The sequence below is a fragment of the Chanos chanos genome, chromosome 9 (assembly GCF_902362185.1).
Source record: "Chanos chanos chromosome 9, fChaCha1.1, whole genome shotgun sequence".
In the NCBI taxonomy this organism is placed as follows: domain Eukaryota; kingdom Metazoa; phylum Chordata; class Actinopteri; order Gonorynchiformes; family Chanidae; genus Chanos; species Chanos chanos.
The window spans coordinates 37,403,251-37,420,997 of NC_044503.1; the positions used below are offsets into that span (position 1 = coordinate 37,403,251).

General features: G+C 41.9%; 1 protein-coding gene across 1 annotated transcript in view; it reads left to right on the forward strand.

Moving 5' to 3' along the window:
* The first annotated feature begins 61 nt into the window (after window positions 1-61).
* Window positions 62-17,747, forward strand: part of LOC115821742 (NACHT, LRR and PYD domains-containing protein 3-like) — a 39,010-nt gene continuing 21,324 nt past the window's right edge. Inside the window, exons 1-4 of the mRNA XM_030785540.1 lie at window positions 62-324; window positions 367-1,971; window positions 5,840-6,013; window positions 8,745-8,918. Coding sequence (XP_030641400.1) covers window positions 62-324; window positions 367-1,971; window positions 5,840-6,013; window positions 8,745-8,918 — 2,216 coding nt within the window. The remainder of the gene's footprint in view (window positions 325-366; window positions 1,972-5,839; window positions 6,014-8,744; window positions 8,919-17,747) is intronic.

A 17,747-nucleotide genomic window follows, 5' to 3' on the forward strand; every position in this document is an offset into this window, starting at 1 on the left:
GGAGACAGATCTAATTGAAAATCAATCTGGGTGTTGCCAAAACGTCCAACATAACACGTTCATGTCTGAGTCAGATGATATCCTGCTGAGAATCATTGAGGGTCATAAAACCACCCTGAAAAAGAAGTATGAGTGCTTATATGAAGGTGTCGCACTGAAAGAAAACCAAACCCTCCTCAACAGCATTTACACAGAGCTCTACATCACAGAGGGAGAGAGTGAAGGAGTGAATGAGAAACATGAGGTTTTACAGATTGAAACAGCATCCAGGAAATGGGTTTCTCAAGACAAACCAATCAGCTGCAATGACATCTTCAAACCCTTGTCAACCAACAGAACTACAGAGCAGAAAATAGCCTTGTCTAGTCAAGAACCTGGAATGGACAGACAAAAGCCAGAAATCAGAACTGTTCTCACCAAGGGCATTGCTGGAATTGGAAAAACAGTCTCTGTGCAGAAGTTCATTCTGGACTGGGCAGAAGGAAGGACCAATCAGGACATTGATTTCATGTTGGTTCTTCCTTTCCGAGAACTGAACTTGGTTAAAGATGAAAAGTTCAGTCTTCGTGGACTCCTGTTAGAGTTTCATCCAGAACTGAAAGACTTGGATCCAAAGAAATATAATGACTGTAAAATGCTGTTCATCTTTGATGGTTTTGATGAGAGTCGAATTCCGTTGAATTTTTCTGAGAAGCTGTGTGATGTGACCACAACATCATCAGTGAATATACTGATATCAAACCTCATCAAGGGAAATCTTCTTCCCTCTGCACTTATCTGGATAACCTCCAGACCAGCAGCAGCCAGTCAGATCCCCTCTCACTTCATCAGTCGTATGACAGAAGTCCAAGGATTCAGTGATTCACAGAAAGAGGAATACTTCAGAAAAAGAGTCAGTGATGGGAATCAAGCCAAGAGTATCATCTCACACATCAAGACATCAGTGAGTCTCCACATCATGTGTCACATCCCAGTGTTCTGTTGGATTTCAGCCACTGTGCTTCAGGAACAGCTGTGTCAAGACAATGTAAAAGAGATCCCTAAAACTCTGACTGAGATGTACACACACTTCCTGCTCATTCAGACTAAAATGAAGAAGCAGAAATATGAGGAGAAAATTGAGAAAGACTCAAAGATTCTTCTGGAATCAAGCAAAAGGATCTTACTGAAACTTGCTAAACTGGCTTTTAATCAGTTGCTGAGGGGCAATATCATGTTTTATGATAAAGATCTGAGAGAATGTGACATTAATGTGAGTGATGCCACAGTGTACTCTGGGATTTGTACTGAGATCTTTAAGGAGGAATCTATGATTCGTCAGAAGAAGGTCTATTGCTTTGTGCATCTGAGTGTTCAAGAGTTCTTTGCTGCTCTCTATGTATTTTACTGCTATGTAAACAAGAACATGGAGGCACTGGAGTATTTTATGCCGACAGAGATCAGTGAATCAGACAATATATTCATGAAGGCACTGGACTTTTTTCTGTTCAAAGTAAAGACAAACAATGTTCCTTTGGATAAGTTGCTGAAGGGAGCTGTGGATAAATCTTTGGAGAGTAAGGATGGACGTCTCGATCTGTTTGTCCGCTTCCTTCATGGCATCTCACTGGAGTCCAACCAGAAACTCTTACAAGGCCTGCTGACACACACACAGAACAACCAGGAGAGCATCAAGGAAATAAGCCGTTACATCAAAGAGTTAAATAAAGACGGTGTCCCACCTGAGAGATGGATCAATCTACTGCACTGCCTGACTGAAATGAATGATCGCTCTCTCCATGAAGAAATTCAAGCTTTTGTCAAGTCTGAAAATTACAGAACTGAACTCTCACTTGCACACTGCACAGCACTGGCCTACATGTTTCTGATGTCAGAGGAGGTGCTGGATGAGTTTGACCTGAAGAAATACAAGACATCAGATGAGGGTCGTAGGAGACTGCTCCCAGCTGTGAGGTGCTGCAGAAAAGCTCTGTGAGTTTTCAGCTTCACTTTTTTTTCTAAAGGCACCCACTCTTTTATAACTTTATTTGAAGGAAAATGGTGGGAATTCCCCAGTCATATTTTGGCATGTCTTTGTGGAATACATATAATGTAATCAATGAGTCCAGGGGATGGGGAGGTAACAATCAACATTAGCCCAGGGAAAAAGGATTGAGGGTAAACGGAAGTATGAATAAATCAAGAATTTATTTACAACACAAATCAAGGGTTACAACAGACCACAGAATAACAACCGAAAGCCCCTCTCTGGAGAAAGGAGAAAACCGAACTTAAACGTATGAAGTTACCGACCCCAGTACACACAAGTTTTATATTTACAGATACAATCCACACAAACACACACAGCCTGATCGCTGTTATAGAAGTTACAATCCACACACACACACACACACACACACACACACACACACACACACACACACACACACACACAGCCTAATCAATGTTATAGAAGTTACAATCCACACACACACAGCCTAATCACTGTTATAGAAGTTACAATCCACACACACACACACACAGCCTAATCATTGTTATAGAAGTCTTTAGTCACCAGGTCCTGGTGAACAATTAAGCACCAGCGCACCTAATCACTCAGTGCAACAGTAAGCATGGGGGAGGGCATTACCTGGGAGAGACACAAAAAAACAAAACAAAAAGAAAACATAGGCCTACCCCACACTACAGCCGTAACAATTACAATAGTTCATCTATACAGCCAATTACAAAGGGGCAATGATACTTTGACGAAAGTCTCATTAAAGCTGATTTGATGAAACATTTTCTGAATGTATTGTATATATTTCAGATTCTTCTGGGAAATGCTGTGTGTATAGAGCAGCTTCAAGTGAGATACTTCAATATTTGAATGTGGACGATGGTTACAAGATCAAAATTTCAATAGAACAATGATAAAATGTCATGATAAAAATGTTACCAGGGTCCAGCCCTAGAAGTGATTTACAGGATAATTTTATTCTTCAAAAAGTTAGTGCTTTGTTTTCCTTCTGCCTGTTAAGAGTTTACTGTAGCAACAGCTCCAATGATCAGAGCTACAGTGTAGATGTAATTGTGCAGAGATTTCCAGATATCTTTAAAGGGTTTGGTACTCTAGTATTCACATATAAGATATTATTGAGGATGTTACGACCCTGTCTAGGGTAGGATGAACATAATTGGGTGGAACTCCCTCTTTAACCTGCCGCCAGCGATCTCAACACCACGTTTGAAATCGTTAGTCAGCTTTATTTTATACATTAATGACACATAAAAGACTTCAACAAGGAACAATATGTATCCAGTAGTCCATGCTCCCAGGAGGGTCCAAGAGCCACTTAGAGATTGTCTAAAGAAAGAGTTAGACAGAATGGTGTCTCTAGGAGTGATAAAGAAAGTGGAAGAGCCCACAGAATGGGTGAATTCAATGGTCTGTGTAAAAAGCAAATGGTGATCTCCACATGTGCATGGACCCAAAAGATTTAAATGTAAATATCAAACCTAATGCAAACATGATCAAATTCCTACAAGGGAAGGACACAAAGTACAACACACATCATTGTACATTTGTGTACTGTGCAATGGGCATTTTTTTGGAAGGGACTGCCGTTTCCTCCGCTCCTGAAATATTTCACTGTGCCGTGGGGCATGTTATTGAGTGCATAGACGACATGTGTGTTTATGTAGACGACACTGTGTTATGTGGTGTGTGTGTTTCTTTATGTAGACAACATTGTGCTATGGGGTGTGTGTTTGTGTATGTGTGTTTATGTAGACCACATTGTGTTATGGTGTGTGTGTGTGTTTAGGTAGATGACATTGTTCTATGGGGTCCACACTGGAGAAACACAATGAAAGACTCAAAGAGCTTCACAGCATCCAGAGACATGGGTTACGGCTGAACAAAGTAAAATGTCAGTTTGCTGTTAGAGAAATTATGTTTTTTGGTGACAAGCTTTCAGGAGAAGGTGTGAAGCCGGACAAGAACAAGGTGTAAATGATCCTCAACACACCCAGACCCACTGACAAAAAGTCTGTAGTACGTGCAATTGGAATGATGAATTTCATAGGAAAATTCAGACTGAACCTGTCCTCACAAAAAGTTTACCTGAGATACCTGTCTCGTTCGTGCTTCTATAAAGTAAGTTTCCTGTTGCTTTTCTACATTTGTGGAGTAACTGTCAGAGGAATGTTACGGGAATGCAAAAAATTCTCTCTCTCTCGTTTGACTGAGGAAATTGTTTCTGTACATTAATTCGACCTAAGTATCATTCCAATAATGTAATTCAAAGTCAAGTCATTGAGGGGAAAATTAATTATTTGTGTAATTATTTTACCTCAACATTTCTGACACACTCAGCTGAATGTATGTGGTTGATTTTGTTTCATACAAGTGTAACCTGCGGATCCCAGGAAGACACAGGACAGGAAAATTTCCTCTGGGTTCTTTACTTCGAGTTAGAGTTTGGCTTTACAAGTAAAATAAAAGTTGCAACACCCAAAATACGGCAGTGGCCTTTATCTGTACAAATAAAAGAAAACCACCATAAGCCGGTGTTACACCGAATTCTGTGACCATCGAAATCTGTGACCCTAGAGGGCGCTGTTGCTACTGGGCAGCTTCAAATCGCTCGCACAGACAAGTTCGTTACGCAGACGGCGGAAGCTCCGACTGTAAACAAATAAAGGTGAATGCAGTGCGAAGTTTTTTGTTTACAAATGCTGGTTTATCACACCATGAAGTACGGAAGCCATGAGATGCTGTGGATTTTTTTAATCCCGTTTTCTCGTGATAACGCGTTATTCTTCTGTGCTTACTCGAGATCTCGAGTAATTAAGTCATTATCAAGAAATAACGAAACTTTGTTTTCCCGTTATAATGACATGATTCAGGCGATATCTCGGGAAAACGGTGAATGGTTTATTTAGTTTCGTCATTTCGTGATAATGACATCAATAAGTCGACATCTCGAGATCTTAGGCTTTTTAAGCCGTCGTTTTGTAAGCAACCAAAGTCAGTGGGAAACCGAGAGACTGGCTAACGGCCGGAGCGCGAGGGGTGAATTTTCTGAAGTAAAATTTGAAAGAGACCGACGAGCGTCGAGTGTCTGGGAAATGTCGGATTCTCTGTGTCTTTGTTCTTTACCTTCGTGTACAAAGTAAGTTTCGTGTTCTTTTTAAATATCTGTGGAAAACAGCCAGTGAAATGTTTTAGTGTATGTATTCAGACGGGTTTTGAATTGATACGGTATTGTAATTAGTCTCTGAATACCATTATTTACACGTGCTGTTAGCCTCAGTGCAGTGGCGACGGTCACAGAGTTGAAAAGTTTCTCCTCACGTTGACGGCAAATAACTCCGTCAAATTTAGGATAACTTTTCTAGCGGTAAATGAAAATGCTTTTAATTTTATGAGGTAAACTTGAGCTTCTTTTTGTACAAGTAACCATACTTGTCATCAAATTCACCAGCTATGCTTTTGGTCTTTATATAGCTAAGCCTATGGCCACATAAGGACTAAACAGGGTGATTGTCTCGCTTTTGTTCTGTGTGGAACATGGCTAGTCCTTTTAATATGAAATTGACTGACAGTTTTGTCCTTGTGTTGTCCTTTTTGATCGCTTATTTCTTATTTAAATGTTCATTAGTCTCTCCATTTTAAAGTGTACAGTTAATTACAACTTGCACTCATCCTGTGCCCAAAAATATCACACTGTCTGTTTGAGCAATTTAAGCAATCTTTTCACATTTCACACCTTTTTGTCAAACTTTATCAGTTTTTAATTCATAAATGAGTGAATGCTTATGCTCTCTCTCTCTCTCTCTCTCTCTCTCTCTCCAGACTTGCTGGCTGTAAACTCACTGGACAGTGCTGTTCATCTATAGCCTCAGTTCTACAGTCAGTAAACTGTCCCCTGAGAGAACTGGACCTGAGTAACAATGACCTTCAGGATTCAGGAGTGAAGTTTCTCTGTGTGGGACTGAAGAATCCACACTGTAAACTGGAGATACTGAGGTCAGTATTAGTCAGGAACTGAAAAATGGCAGGTTATCCTCTCTCACGGCAGTTATACAGCCCACTATTGAGTCTCTTCTGTGGAAACTGAGATGGGACCTTAAGGGGTTTCCAGTAGCAGGAGACTATTGCACACCTGTCTGGCCATGAAGGCGTCTCCTCTCTCTGTGGTCCTTCTCAAGATTTCTTCCATTTTTTCCCCTGTTACACCTGGGTTTTGTGGGGATTTTTTTTCTTGCCCATTATAAGGATTCAGAGTTTCCATGCATCCTGGACAACAGTTGACCAATTTTCCAGTCATGGAAAACACATGGAAAATCAGAGAAAAAGTAAAATATCCTGGAAAACCTTGTGTTATCCTGGAAAATTATTCCAACATTCTCCTATTTTCATTTATTTGAGAATGATCTACAAGACTACCTATCAGCGCTCCCAAAAACAGATAGCATTACCATCTGAAAGGGCTAAGTTATGTTCAGGATCATACTGACGATCAGTTGCTAGTTTATGGATTAGAGTATTTTGAATAGACTGCTCTCGGTTAAGTTGCAACAATTTATGTCACGTCACATGGTAACACATGCAGGTTGGATGACTTTACAACTTAAGTGGCTTAAACTCCAAATACAGCCCCTCCCCTTCTTATGACCTATACAACTTACAATCATCTGTGCATATGACTGAAAAAAAAAATACTGTATAAATGTTAAAAAATAAAGAAAAAATACGTGTAAATATAAAAATAGGCTTGGTCGTACAACCACCAGCGCTAACAGTACGATAGTGTCTGTCAGACGATCACGACATCTCTCTCTGCTCTCGTTCTCAGTTGCCGTTCGGTAAGAACACATTATTCAAGCAAATCTGACGTCCCACTTACTTCTATTTCAAGATCTGACCAGTCAGTCAGAACGGAACATCGGACATTTATCAGGAAATGTAATGAAAGTTACATTATCCTTCAAATATAGATATTAGTCACTGTTGGATGGTAACTGTCATAGTTTTTTTTTAGGTTTATAGATTAATGTTGCTTTCTTCCCAACTTGTTTTAAACAGTTCAATAATATTACATTGGTTAGCATGTTTGGTTCAGTTGCCAAAGTTGACGTGCTTGCTCGCAAAAGTTTGTAATTGAACTCTGGCTAGGAGCAGTAGTTTCAAATATGTGTTGGGCATTGTTGAGAGAGTTGAATGGGAAGCTGGGGTCAGAACAAAAATAAGAGCCCAACTGTATGTGAATCAAATAATGGCTAAATACGGATGAGAATCAGCGGCATTTAAGACTCCTAGCAAACCCAACTCTAACTTTAAATCGTACATTTAGGTATGTAAATTAGGTATCCAACTGTTGATTTTTTCAATGACATGTTTTTTGCAGCATGAGTGAAAAACCCCTCTGTTTTCTCTAGACTTTCTGACTGTGGTATAACAGGGGAAGGATATGCAGCTCTGGTCTCAGCTCTTAAATCAAAGCCCTCACACCTGATAGAGCTGGATCTGAGAGGGAACAACCCTGGAGACTCAGGAGTGAAGCTGGTCACTGATTTACTACATTTACTTAATAATACGGAGTGTAAACTGAAGACACTGAGGTGAGAAAATTTCCCAAAAGAGCATATAGTCGTAATAGAGCTGTAGAAGGCTGATTTCCACACAGGACTGACATGGTTAGAGTGAATCATTTTAACTTCTGTTATTCCCGTGTGCAGTTAATCATATTCTTTGTAAACTAAACTGGGAACACCCCCAGACTCTAAAGGGGGGGTAGGAGCAGCAGTGACATATATATGTGTGTGTGCATATGTGAGAATATTTTTAAAACAACGATTCATGCTCCTCTCTCGACAGGTTGTTGGAAAGTGGTGCTGCAGATAAAACTTGTGATTTTCTGACTTGATATTTAGGAAGAAACCCTTTAACCTACTCAGAGCTGGATCTTGCCTTATTTCTTTCTCAGGCATTGAGGGCAATTGTAGCAGCAGACAGTTATTGAATGATTATTAACATAAACACACTCTTCCTCTCTCTGTAGGTTGTTGAAGAGTGATGCTGCAGAAGAAGCCTGTGTTTATCTGACTGAAGTTCTAGAAATAAACCCCTTACTCCTGACAGAGCTGGATCTGAGTGAGAGGAAGCCAGGAGACGCAGAAGTGAAGAAGTTCTGTCCTCTTCTGGAGGATTCACACTGCAAACTGGCTAAACTTGAGTTAGTGGTTTAATATTGTTTTGTTTATTTCTTTGTATGTTTGTTTGGTTTTATCTTATTTTATTTTATTTAAACCTGACAACGAAAAACCTTCCAGATATAAAGAGAGTGGATGACATTCCTCTTTGTTTTCCCCCAGTGTACTGACTGCCAGAAAATCATTACTGGTACTGTAAGAACAGACACTGGTTTTCAGTTAGTAGAGTAATGGATATTGATGAGATTTTTTTTTTATCTATGTCATATTTTAGTGCAGTGCTACACTAAAGCGAAACACTTTTCTGCAGAAGGAAAAAGATATTATAACATTCATGTTTTCAAGAATCACCAGTACATTTATCAGTTTTTACTCTCTAATTTCTTTAGCAGAGGAAAGTTTACCAATAGCTATCTCACCATGGAGAGCTAGACATGCAGAATATTCTTAAGTGATGCATTATCTGCCATGTCATGATTTGACTTCTGGAATCAGTAATGGTTGCCATCCACCCTACCCCACCCCAACACTCTCTCTCACTACAGGCTTAATGACAGCAGTATAACAGAAGAAGGCTGTGCCGCTCTGACTTCAGCTCTGACATCAAAGCCCTCACACCTGATAGAGCTGAATCTGAGTGGGAATAAACTAGGAGACTCAGGAGTGAAACACATCTCTGCTCTACTGGGGAATCCACACTGTAAACTGCAGAGACTGCTGTAAGTCAACTGATAATGAATGTATGATGTATTGAAATACACTAAACAGACCTTTATAGTTGTCATGGAGGGACAAGAAATTCCAAGTATAGAGTTACATATTCTACCAAGCACAGTTTTACACTAACATACAACAAGAGAATACACACAATTAAATGACCAATATTACAGCTCTGTTTCCCAGAACTGTTTGCTGCCTTTTAAAATACAAAACAGAATTTATGTTTGTTAAGGTCTAAGCTTTGTGCATAAAGAATGTTTCTCTCTCTTTCATTTCTCTGTGTGTCTGTCTGTTTGATTCTCTCTCCCTCTCTTTTTCTCTCTCTCTCTCCCTCTCTCTCTCTGCCACCCTCCTCTCTCTCTCTCTCTTTCTCTCTCTCTCAATCTACAAACTTGAGGAGCCTAAGTGACCACACATGTATATAACTCCCTATAGACTTTTCTGTAATCTTTCATTGATTTTATATATTCTCATTCTGTTTAACTGAAACTGTCTCAGTGGCAGTCAGAGCAGAACAGGGTCTCAGTGCTGAGTATTAATTCTGTAATGTTAGCAATAAGACAGATAGGTAACTAAGTAACTAACCCTTTCATTTTGTTCAGTTGTGCTGACTGAGTCACTAACAGGATCACACTTCTCACAGCTCCAAAATCTGTAACAGATACAGCACAGACAGCTCTCCAGGAGTATATCAGTGTGTGTGTTGGTGTATGTGTGTGTGTGTGCGAGTGTGTCCGTGTGTGTGTGTACATAGGTTTTGGGTATACCTGGGGTATGTATATGCTGTGTGTGTATACTGAGGGTTTTTAAGTCTTTGAACTCAGTGAAGCCAAAAAACCTTGTTTCTATTGCAGTTTATCAATGTAACCCCAAAAAAAACAAAAAAAAAGACAAAAACAAAAACTTGACTTAGTGTTTTGCTCTCTCTCTCCCTCACTACAGGCTTAATGACAGCAGTATAACAGAAGAAGGCTGTGTCGCTCTGACTTCAGCTCTGACATCAAACCCCTCACACCTGATAGAGCTGAATCTGAGTGGGAATACGCTAGGAAATTCAGGAGTGAAACACATCTGCACCCTACTGACAAATCCAGACTGTAAACTACAGAAACTGCTGTAAGTAATATGGTGATGGACAAAACTTTACATTTCTCAAATGACTTTGTATAGATGTAGTGTTTCCATTAAAATCTGCGATATGTCTATGACACAAATACCTCATATTAGAAAGACATGGTGGTATATAAATATTACTCTTAAACTCCCTCCTAAGGCACAGTGAGGCCAGTATCAGAAAACGAACATTTCCCGTTGCTGATTTTTTCAATGATATGTTTTTTGCAGCACGAGTGAAAAAACCCCTCTGTTTTCTCTAGACTTTCTGACTGTGGTATAACAGGTGAAGGATATGCAGCTCTGGTCTCAGCTCTTAAATCAAAGCCCTCACACCTGATAGAGCTGGATCTGAGAGGGAACAACCCTGGAGATTCAGGAGTGAAGCTGGTCACTGATTTACTACATTTACTTAATAATATGGAGTGTAAACTGAAGACACTGAGGTGAGAAAATTTCCCAAAAGAGCATATAGTCGTAATAGAGCTGTAGAAGGCTGATTTCCATACCAGAATGACATGGTTAGAGTGAATCATTTTAACTTCTGTTATTCCCGTGTACAGTTAATCATGCTCTTTGAAAACTAAACTGGGAACACTCTCAGACTCCAAAGGGGGGGTAGGAGCAGCAGTGACATATATATGTGTTTGCATATGTGAGAATATTTTTAAAACAACAATTCATGCTCTTCTCTCTAGGGGTTGTTTGAAAGTGGTGTTGCAGATAAAGCTTGTGATTTTCTGACTTCATATTTAGGAAGAAACCCTTTAACTTGCTCAGAGCTGGATCTTGCCTTATTTCTTTCTCAGGCATTGAGGGCAATTGTAGCAGCAGACAGTTATTGAATGATTATTAACATAAACACACTCTTCCTCTCTCTGTAGGTTGTTGAAGAGTGATGCTGCAGAAAAAGCCTGTGTTTATCTGACTGAAGTTCTAGAAATAAACCCCTTACTCCTGACAGAGCTGGATCTGAGTGAGAGGAAGCCAAGAGACGCAGAAGTGAAGAAGTTCTGTCCTCTTCTGGAGGATTCACACTGCAAACTGACTAAACTTGGGTTAGTGGTTTAATATAGTTTTATTTATTCATTTATTTATTTGTTTGATTGTTTTGTTCTCTTTTTTTATTTTATTTAAACCTAAGAACAAAAGATCTTCCAGATTTAAAGAGAGTGGATGACATTCCTCTGTGTTTTCCCCCAGTGTACTGACTGGCAGAAAAGCATTACTGTACTGTAAGAGTGGGCACTAGTTTTCATTTACATAAATAGGGGAACACCCACCAAACATTAGAATAGTAGAGTAATGGATATTGATGAGATTTTTTATCTATGTAATATTTTAGTGTCGTGCTACAATGAATCTAAACAGTTTTCTGCAGAAGGAAAAAAAAATTAAAACATTCATATTTTCAACAATCACCAGTATATTTACCAATATTTACTTTCCAATTTCTTTAGCAGAGGACATTTTACTAATAGCTATCTCACCACGGAGAGCTAAACATGCAGAATATTCTTAAGTGATACATTTTCTGCCATGTCATGATTTGACCTATGGAATCAGTAATGGCTGCCATCCACCCCACCCCAACATTCTCTCTCACTACAGGCTTAATGACAGCAGTATAACAGAAGAAGGCTGTGCTGCTCTGACTTCAGCTCTGACATCAAACCCCTCACACCTGATAGAGCTGAATCTGAGTGGGAATAAACTAGGAGACTCAGGAGTGAAACACATCTCTGCTCTACTGGGGAATCCACACTGTAAACTACAGAGACTACTGTAAGTCAATTGTCATTGAGCCTGTAATGTAGTGAAATACAATAAACAGATCTTTGGAGTCAAAAGACAATACAAGGAATCCCAAACAGAGAGTAATATATTTTACAGTAGGGCTGAACTATGAATCGATTTCAAATCAAAACTTTTGCTTGAAAGAATGCAGTTAGCAAATTGCGAATGCTACAGAAAATTTCATTGAATTGAATGGACCATCCCAGTGTTGGGAGGTCCGATATTTCTTGATAATGACAGCTGAAAATAATGAATGACGGCTGCCATTGGCAACGGGGTTTGTGCTTCTGATTCACATCTTTATGTCATTCTGAAAGTGGGCCGTTCACTTCTCGTAACGGAAATACACAGCAACAAGTTGACGAGTCTACAGTTAGCCTAAAATGTTGCTATGCAACACTTGGAACATAAAGACTTTCTTAGCAGGACGGACTATTTTCTCAGCGGAAGCCACGAAACGGCAATAAAATTATTAAAATGAAACATTGTGTGAAGTTTCTTTCATCATTTTGGCAAATAACAGTTTAATAAGCAGGGTCATGTTTGTCACGTCGCTAATTATTTTTTAATAACGACCGGCGGACTAAACATTATCCTTTATATGTTCAGTTGTTCTGTGTTATATGCCAATTAAATAAACACATGTTGGACGCAATTCCGTATCTTTAATTTATCATTTTGGCATTAGAATATAGAGCAGTTAATGTTTTGATGGTATCTCATGTGGTAATGCTCCATCACATGTTTTAAATCTATTACACAGTGAATATTGAAATGAAGGTTGGCTTAAAAAATTATATTGCAAATCAAATCGCAATAACAATATCTTTCAGAAAATTCGCAATTCGTTATTTTCACCAAATCGTTCAGCCCTGTTTTACAGTACATGCTTTCCAGTTCTGCTGCATGATTAGAAAGTCAGTTGTGTTGTACTGTAGGGTTGCCGTACTTACAATTTACAATTTTACAATTTGCTCTTTGGCAGAAGCTTTTAGCCAAAGCGACTTACAATAAGTAGATCAATCTGATCCTATTACCTCATAAGCAGAGATCACAATAAGACTAAGCATTCATTTAACTTTCGTATTGCACCCCTGGAATACATTGACAGTGAATGACAAACACAGATACAAGACAAGGTTATTTTGGGGGGGGGTTTTGTAAAGAAAGGGAGGCTAGGGAGTCAGGGACAGGTGGGTTCTGATGAGGTTGGTTTTCAGTTTCCTGCGGAAGTTGGTAAGAGATTCCGCTGTTCTAACTGCATGAGGGAGGTCGTTCCACCGTGGGGCAATGGCGGAGCAGAGGTGTGGTCGGGAGGAACGGCTGCTGAGTTCCCGAAGTGGGGGGACCGTCAGTTGACCAGAGGTTGTAGAGCGGAGGGTTCTAGTGGGGGTATAAGGAGTTATCAGGGACTGAAGGTATGATGGGGCGGAGCCTCTTGTGGCCTGGTAGGCCAGCACCAGTGTCTTGAACTGGATGCGGGCAGCTACCGGAAGCCAGTGGAGCACAGTAAGCAGTGGAGAGACATGAGAGTGCTTAGGGAGGTTGAATACTAGGTGTGCAGGGGAATTCTGCACGAGCTGGAGCGGCCTGATGGTGCAGGTCGGCAAGCCAGCCAGTAGAACGTTGCAGTAGTCCAGGAGGGAGATGACAAGCGCTTGGACCAGGAGCTGGGTTGCCTGTTGTGTGAGGAATGGGGGGATTCTCCTGATATTGTATAGGGAGAATCTGCAGGATGGAGTGACTGCCGTGATGTGACCGAAGTAGGTTAGCTGGTTGTCAAGGGTTATGCCAAGGTTTTTGGCTGCTGTGGTGGAGAACACCACAGATCCCTCGATGGTGACTGCAGTGTCGATTGTTGGGGAGTTCTTAACAGGAAAAAACAGAAGCTCCATTTTCTCCAGGTTGAGTTTGAGGTGGTTAGTGGACATCTAGGAGGCGATGTCAGCTAAGCAGGCTGCGATGCGAGGTTGAACCTGAGAGTCAGAGGGGGGGAAGGAGAAGAACAGCTGTGTGTCATCAGTGTAGCAGTGGTAAGAGAGACCATGGGCGGAGATAACCTGACCTAGTGATCTGGTATAGAGAGAGAAGAGGAGTGGACCAATTACAGAGCCTTGTGGGACTCCAGTGTGGAAAAGGTGGGGGGAGGAGACCGATTCCCTCCAAGAGACCTGGTAGGAACGGTCAGACAGATAGGACTTCAACCATGCGAGTGCAGATCCTGCGAAGCCCAGCCCAGCAAGGGATGAGAGGAGAATCTGGTGGTTGACCGTGTCAAATGCTGCGGAGAGGTCTAGGAGTAGGAGGAAAGAGCTGAGACACTGCACTCTGGCCAAGTGGAGCTCCTCCAAGACAGCAAGGAGGGCCGTCTCGGTGGAGTGGCCGGCTTTGAATCCAGATTGATTCTGGAGAGGATATATACTGCATGTTCCAGGGTTTTGGAGAGAAATGGTAGGAGAGAGACTGGACGGAAGCTACTGACATCCATTCAGGGCAGAAGGAACTGTGCCAGTAGACAGGGAGCTGTAGATCAAGGATGAGATGAAGGGCAGAATGTCGTCCAAGACGGCCTGAAAGAGAGGGGAGGGAATGGGATCTAGAGGACAGGTTGTAGGATGATGGGATTTTATAAGTAGAAGAGCTTCAGAGTCAAATAGAGGGGAGAAGGATGAAAAGATAGTGGGGGGAGGGGGGGGGGGGGTGGAGGGTGCAGGATCCGAGGTGGGAGGGGATGGGGGGAAGGAGTCGCAGATGTCTTTGATCTTCTTCTCAAAGAAGGAGACAAAGTCATCAGCAGATAGGGAGGAGGAGGAGGAGGGAGGAGAAGGTGGAGAAGAGGCAGAGTTGATCCTGGAGTGGAAGAAGGAAGATTTGGCAGAGGACAGGGTAGAGGAGAAAGAAGAAAGAAGAGGGTGGTAGTGGGATAGGTAGTTGGGAGATCGCGATTTTCGCCATCTCCGTTCAGCTGCACAAAGTTTGGCTCTGTCAGCACGAATACTATCAGTCAGCAAGGGACTGGGAGCGGAGAGGCGAGCCGGTTTGGTGACGGGGGGGCAGAGGGTGTCCAGGGAGGAGGCCAGTGCAGAAATGACTGTAGAGGATTTCTCCTCCACGGGAAGAAGTGAGAAGGCTTCCGCAGATTGGAGAGAGGAGCAGATCATAGAAGAGAAGGCACTAGAGGAGACGGTGCGAAGGTTACGCCTAGCTGAGACTGGCAGCATGGGAGCAGAGGATTTCAGGGAGGGTGAGATCGAGAGACAGAAAGAGAAAGACATGAAGAAGTGATCTGAGGCGTGGAGCGGTGTGACCGTGAGATCAGGAACATGGCAGCCTCTTGTGAAAACAAGGTCCAGTTGATTGCCCCCCTTGAGCGTTGCAGGGACTCTATGAGGGTATAGTCGAAGGACTGAAGGAGGGAGAGTAGGCCATCAGACTGGGTAGAATTCAGCGGAAGGTTGAAGCCTCCCAGCAGCAGGATGGGAGTGCCGTCCTCAGGGAAGGAGCTGAGGAGGGTGTCCAATTCGTCCAGGAATGACTGCAGAGGGCCTGGAGGGTGGTAGAGAACAGTCATGTGTAGTTTATAAGGGGAAGAAACAGAAACAGCTTGAAATTCAAAAGATGTGGGGGAGATAGAAGGGGAAGAGGTTGCTCGGAAGCTCTATGCCGGGGGGGGCGGTCAAGAAGCCAGTTCCCCTGCCCCTCCCCTAGGGTCTTGGGGTGTGAGAGAACGAAAAAGCACTGGAGAGGGCAGCGGGAGTGGCCGTGTTCTCCGGCACGATCCACGTTTCAGTGAGGGCCAGAAAGTGCAAGGACAGCATGGAGGCTTGAGCAGATATGAAGTCGGCCTTCTGTACCGCCGATTGGCAGTTCCAGAGGCCACCTGAAATGACAGCAGTAGTGTCAGCAGAGCGCAGTGGATGGATGAGGTTAGACAGGTTGTGTCCACGAGGATGCAGCGGCCGCCACCTGCAAAGATTGCGAGAGGAAACTCGAACAGGAATAGGGAGATGACACATGATTAGTGTGACAGGGACAAAGATAATTGGAAAGTGTGGTAGGGCAGTATCAGAACGAGGAAACTGCAGTAATAAGTGTACTTGTCCTGTCCAGTTACATAGATAAACAGAAGGAGGGGGACAAAGGTATTTAGAGAAGTAGGGTAGAAGCACAATTACACAGATAAGCAAATGGAAAATAAATCACTGAGGGTACAGCATACAGGTAGTAGTTGTCTTGGCTTCCTCGTTGTCCTTCCTTGTCCTCCCGCAGGTAGACTCCTTTGTCTTAGTCCGACCGAGTCTTCGTTCGACGAGACGAGGGAGACAAGACCGCTACAGCTGCAGCTTGGCGGAAACACTATTACTGATGAGTCTTGTGACTACAGTGTTTGCGGTTTAAGGGCTGGCTATAGCCCCGCCCCCTCAGGAACCAGAACAAACTGGAAATCGGCTGTGGCAACAAGTCGATTAACAAACAAACGCAAATCAGCAACTCAACAGCTGATGCGACAGGAATTCAATACAAACTCCATACTAAAATAAGTTAGTGATGCTACCAGACAGAGCACACAGTTATAAATTTACAAAGAGCCTAAGTTAAAGTGAACCCGAAAGAATCAAGCACGAAGTAAGTTATATACGTTGAACGAAAACAGAGTAAACAGAGCAAACAGAAATCGTGGCTACTCAGGTAATTAACAAGCAACATAGACAAGAGAGAGACAAGAAATCGCGGCTACTGAAGCAATTTAAAGCAAAGCCTTACTTGCATCCTGCTCTGAAGGAGAAGCGATCTGACTGAAAAAGGATGCATACACTTATATCAATACAGGATTACAAACTAGCCTAAAATGGCTTGTTTATGTTATGCTTTGGGATTATTCTCTCTCTCTCTCTCTCTCTTTCTTTCTTTCTTTCTTTCTTTCTCTGTCCCCCATTTGTCTGTAGTCAGTGTAACTAGTATAATAGAAGACTAAGATTAAGGATTTTAAGTGCTAGATCTAAGCGGAGCTAGAATAAATTTGTCTCTCATGTGATTAATGTTTGTGACCAAGATAAGAGTCAGCGCTTTACACAGTTTCCTGCTCTCCCCCTAAAGGCTTCAAAACAACAATGTGACCGAAGAAGGCTGTGTCGCTCTGACTTCAGCTCTGACATCAAAGCCCTCACACCTGATAGAGCTGAATCTGAATGGGAATAAACTAGGAGACTCAGGAGTGAAGCACATCTTCACCCTACTGAAAAATCCAAACTGTAAACTACAGAAACTGCTGTAAGTAATATGGTGATGGACAAAACTTTACATTTCTAAGATGACTTTGTATAGATGTAGTGTTTCCATTAAAATCTGTGATATATCTATGACACAAATACCTCATATTAGAAAGACAAGGGAGGGATAAAATGTTGCTCTTAAACTCCCTCCTAAGGCACAGTGAGGCCAGTATCAGAAAATGAACATTTCCAGCTGCTGATTTTTTCAATAATATGTCTTTTGCAGCATGAGTGAAAAACACCTGTGTTTTCTCTAGACTTTCTGACTGTGGTATAACAGGGGAAGGATATGCAGCTCTGGTCTCAGCTCTTAAATCAAAGCTCTCACACCTGATGGAGCTGGATCTGAGAGGGAACAACCCTGGAGACTCAGGAGTGAAGCTGGTCACTGATTTCCTAATTTTACTTAATAATACGGAGTGTAAACTGAAGACACTGAGGTGAGAAAATTTCCCAAAAGAGCATATAGTCGTAATAGAGCTGTAGAAGGCTGATTTCCACACCAGACTGACATGGTTAGAGTGAATCATTTTAACTTCTGTTATTCCTGTGTACAGTTAATCATGCTCTGTGTAAACTAAACTGGGAACACCCCCAGACTCTAAAGGGGGGGTAGGAGCAGCAGTGACATATATATGTGTTTGC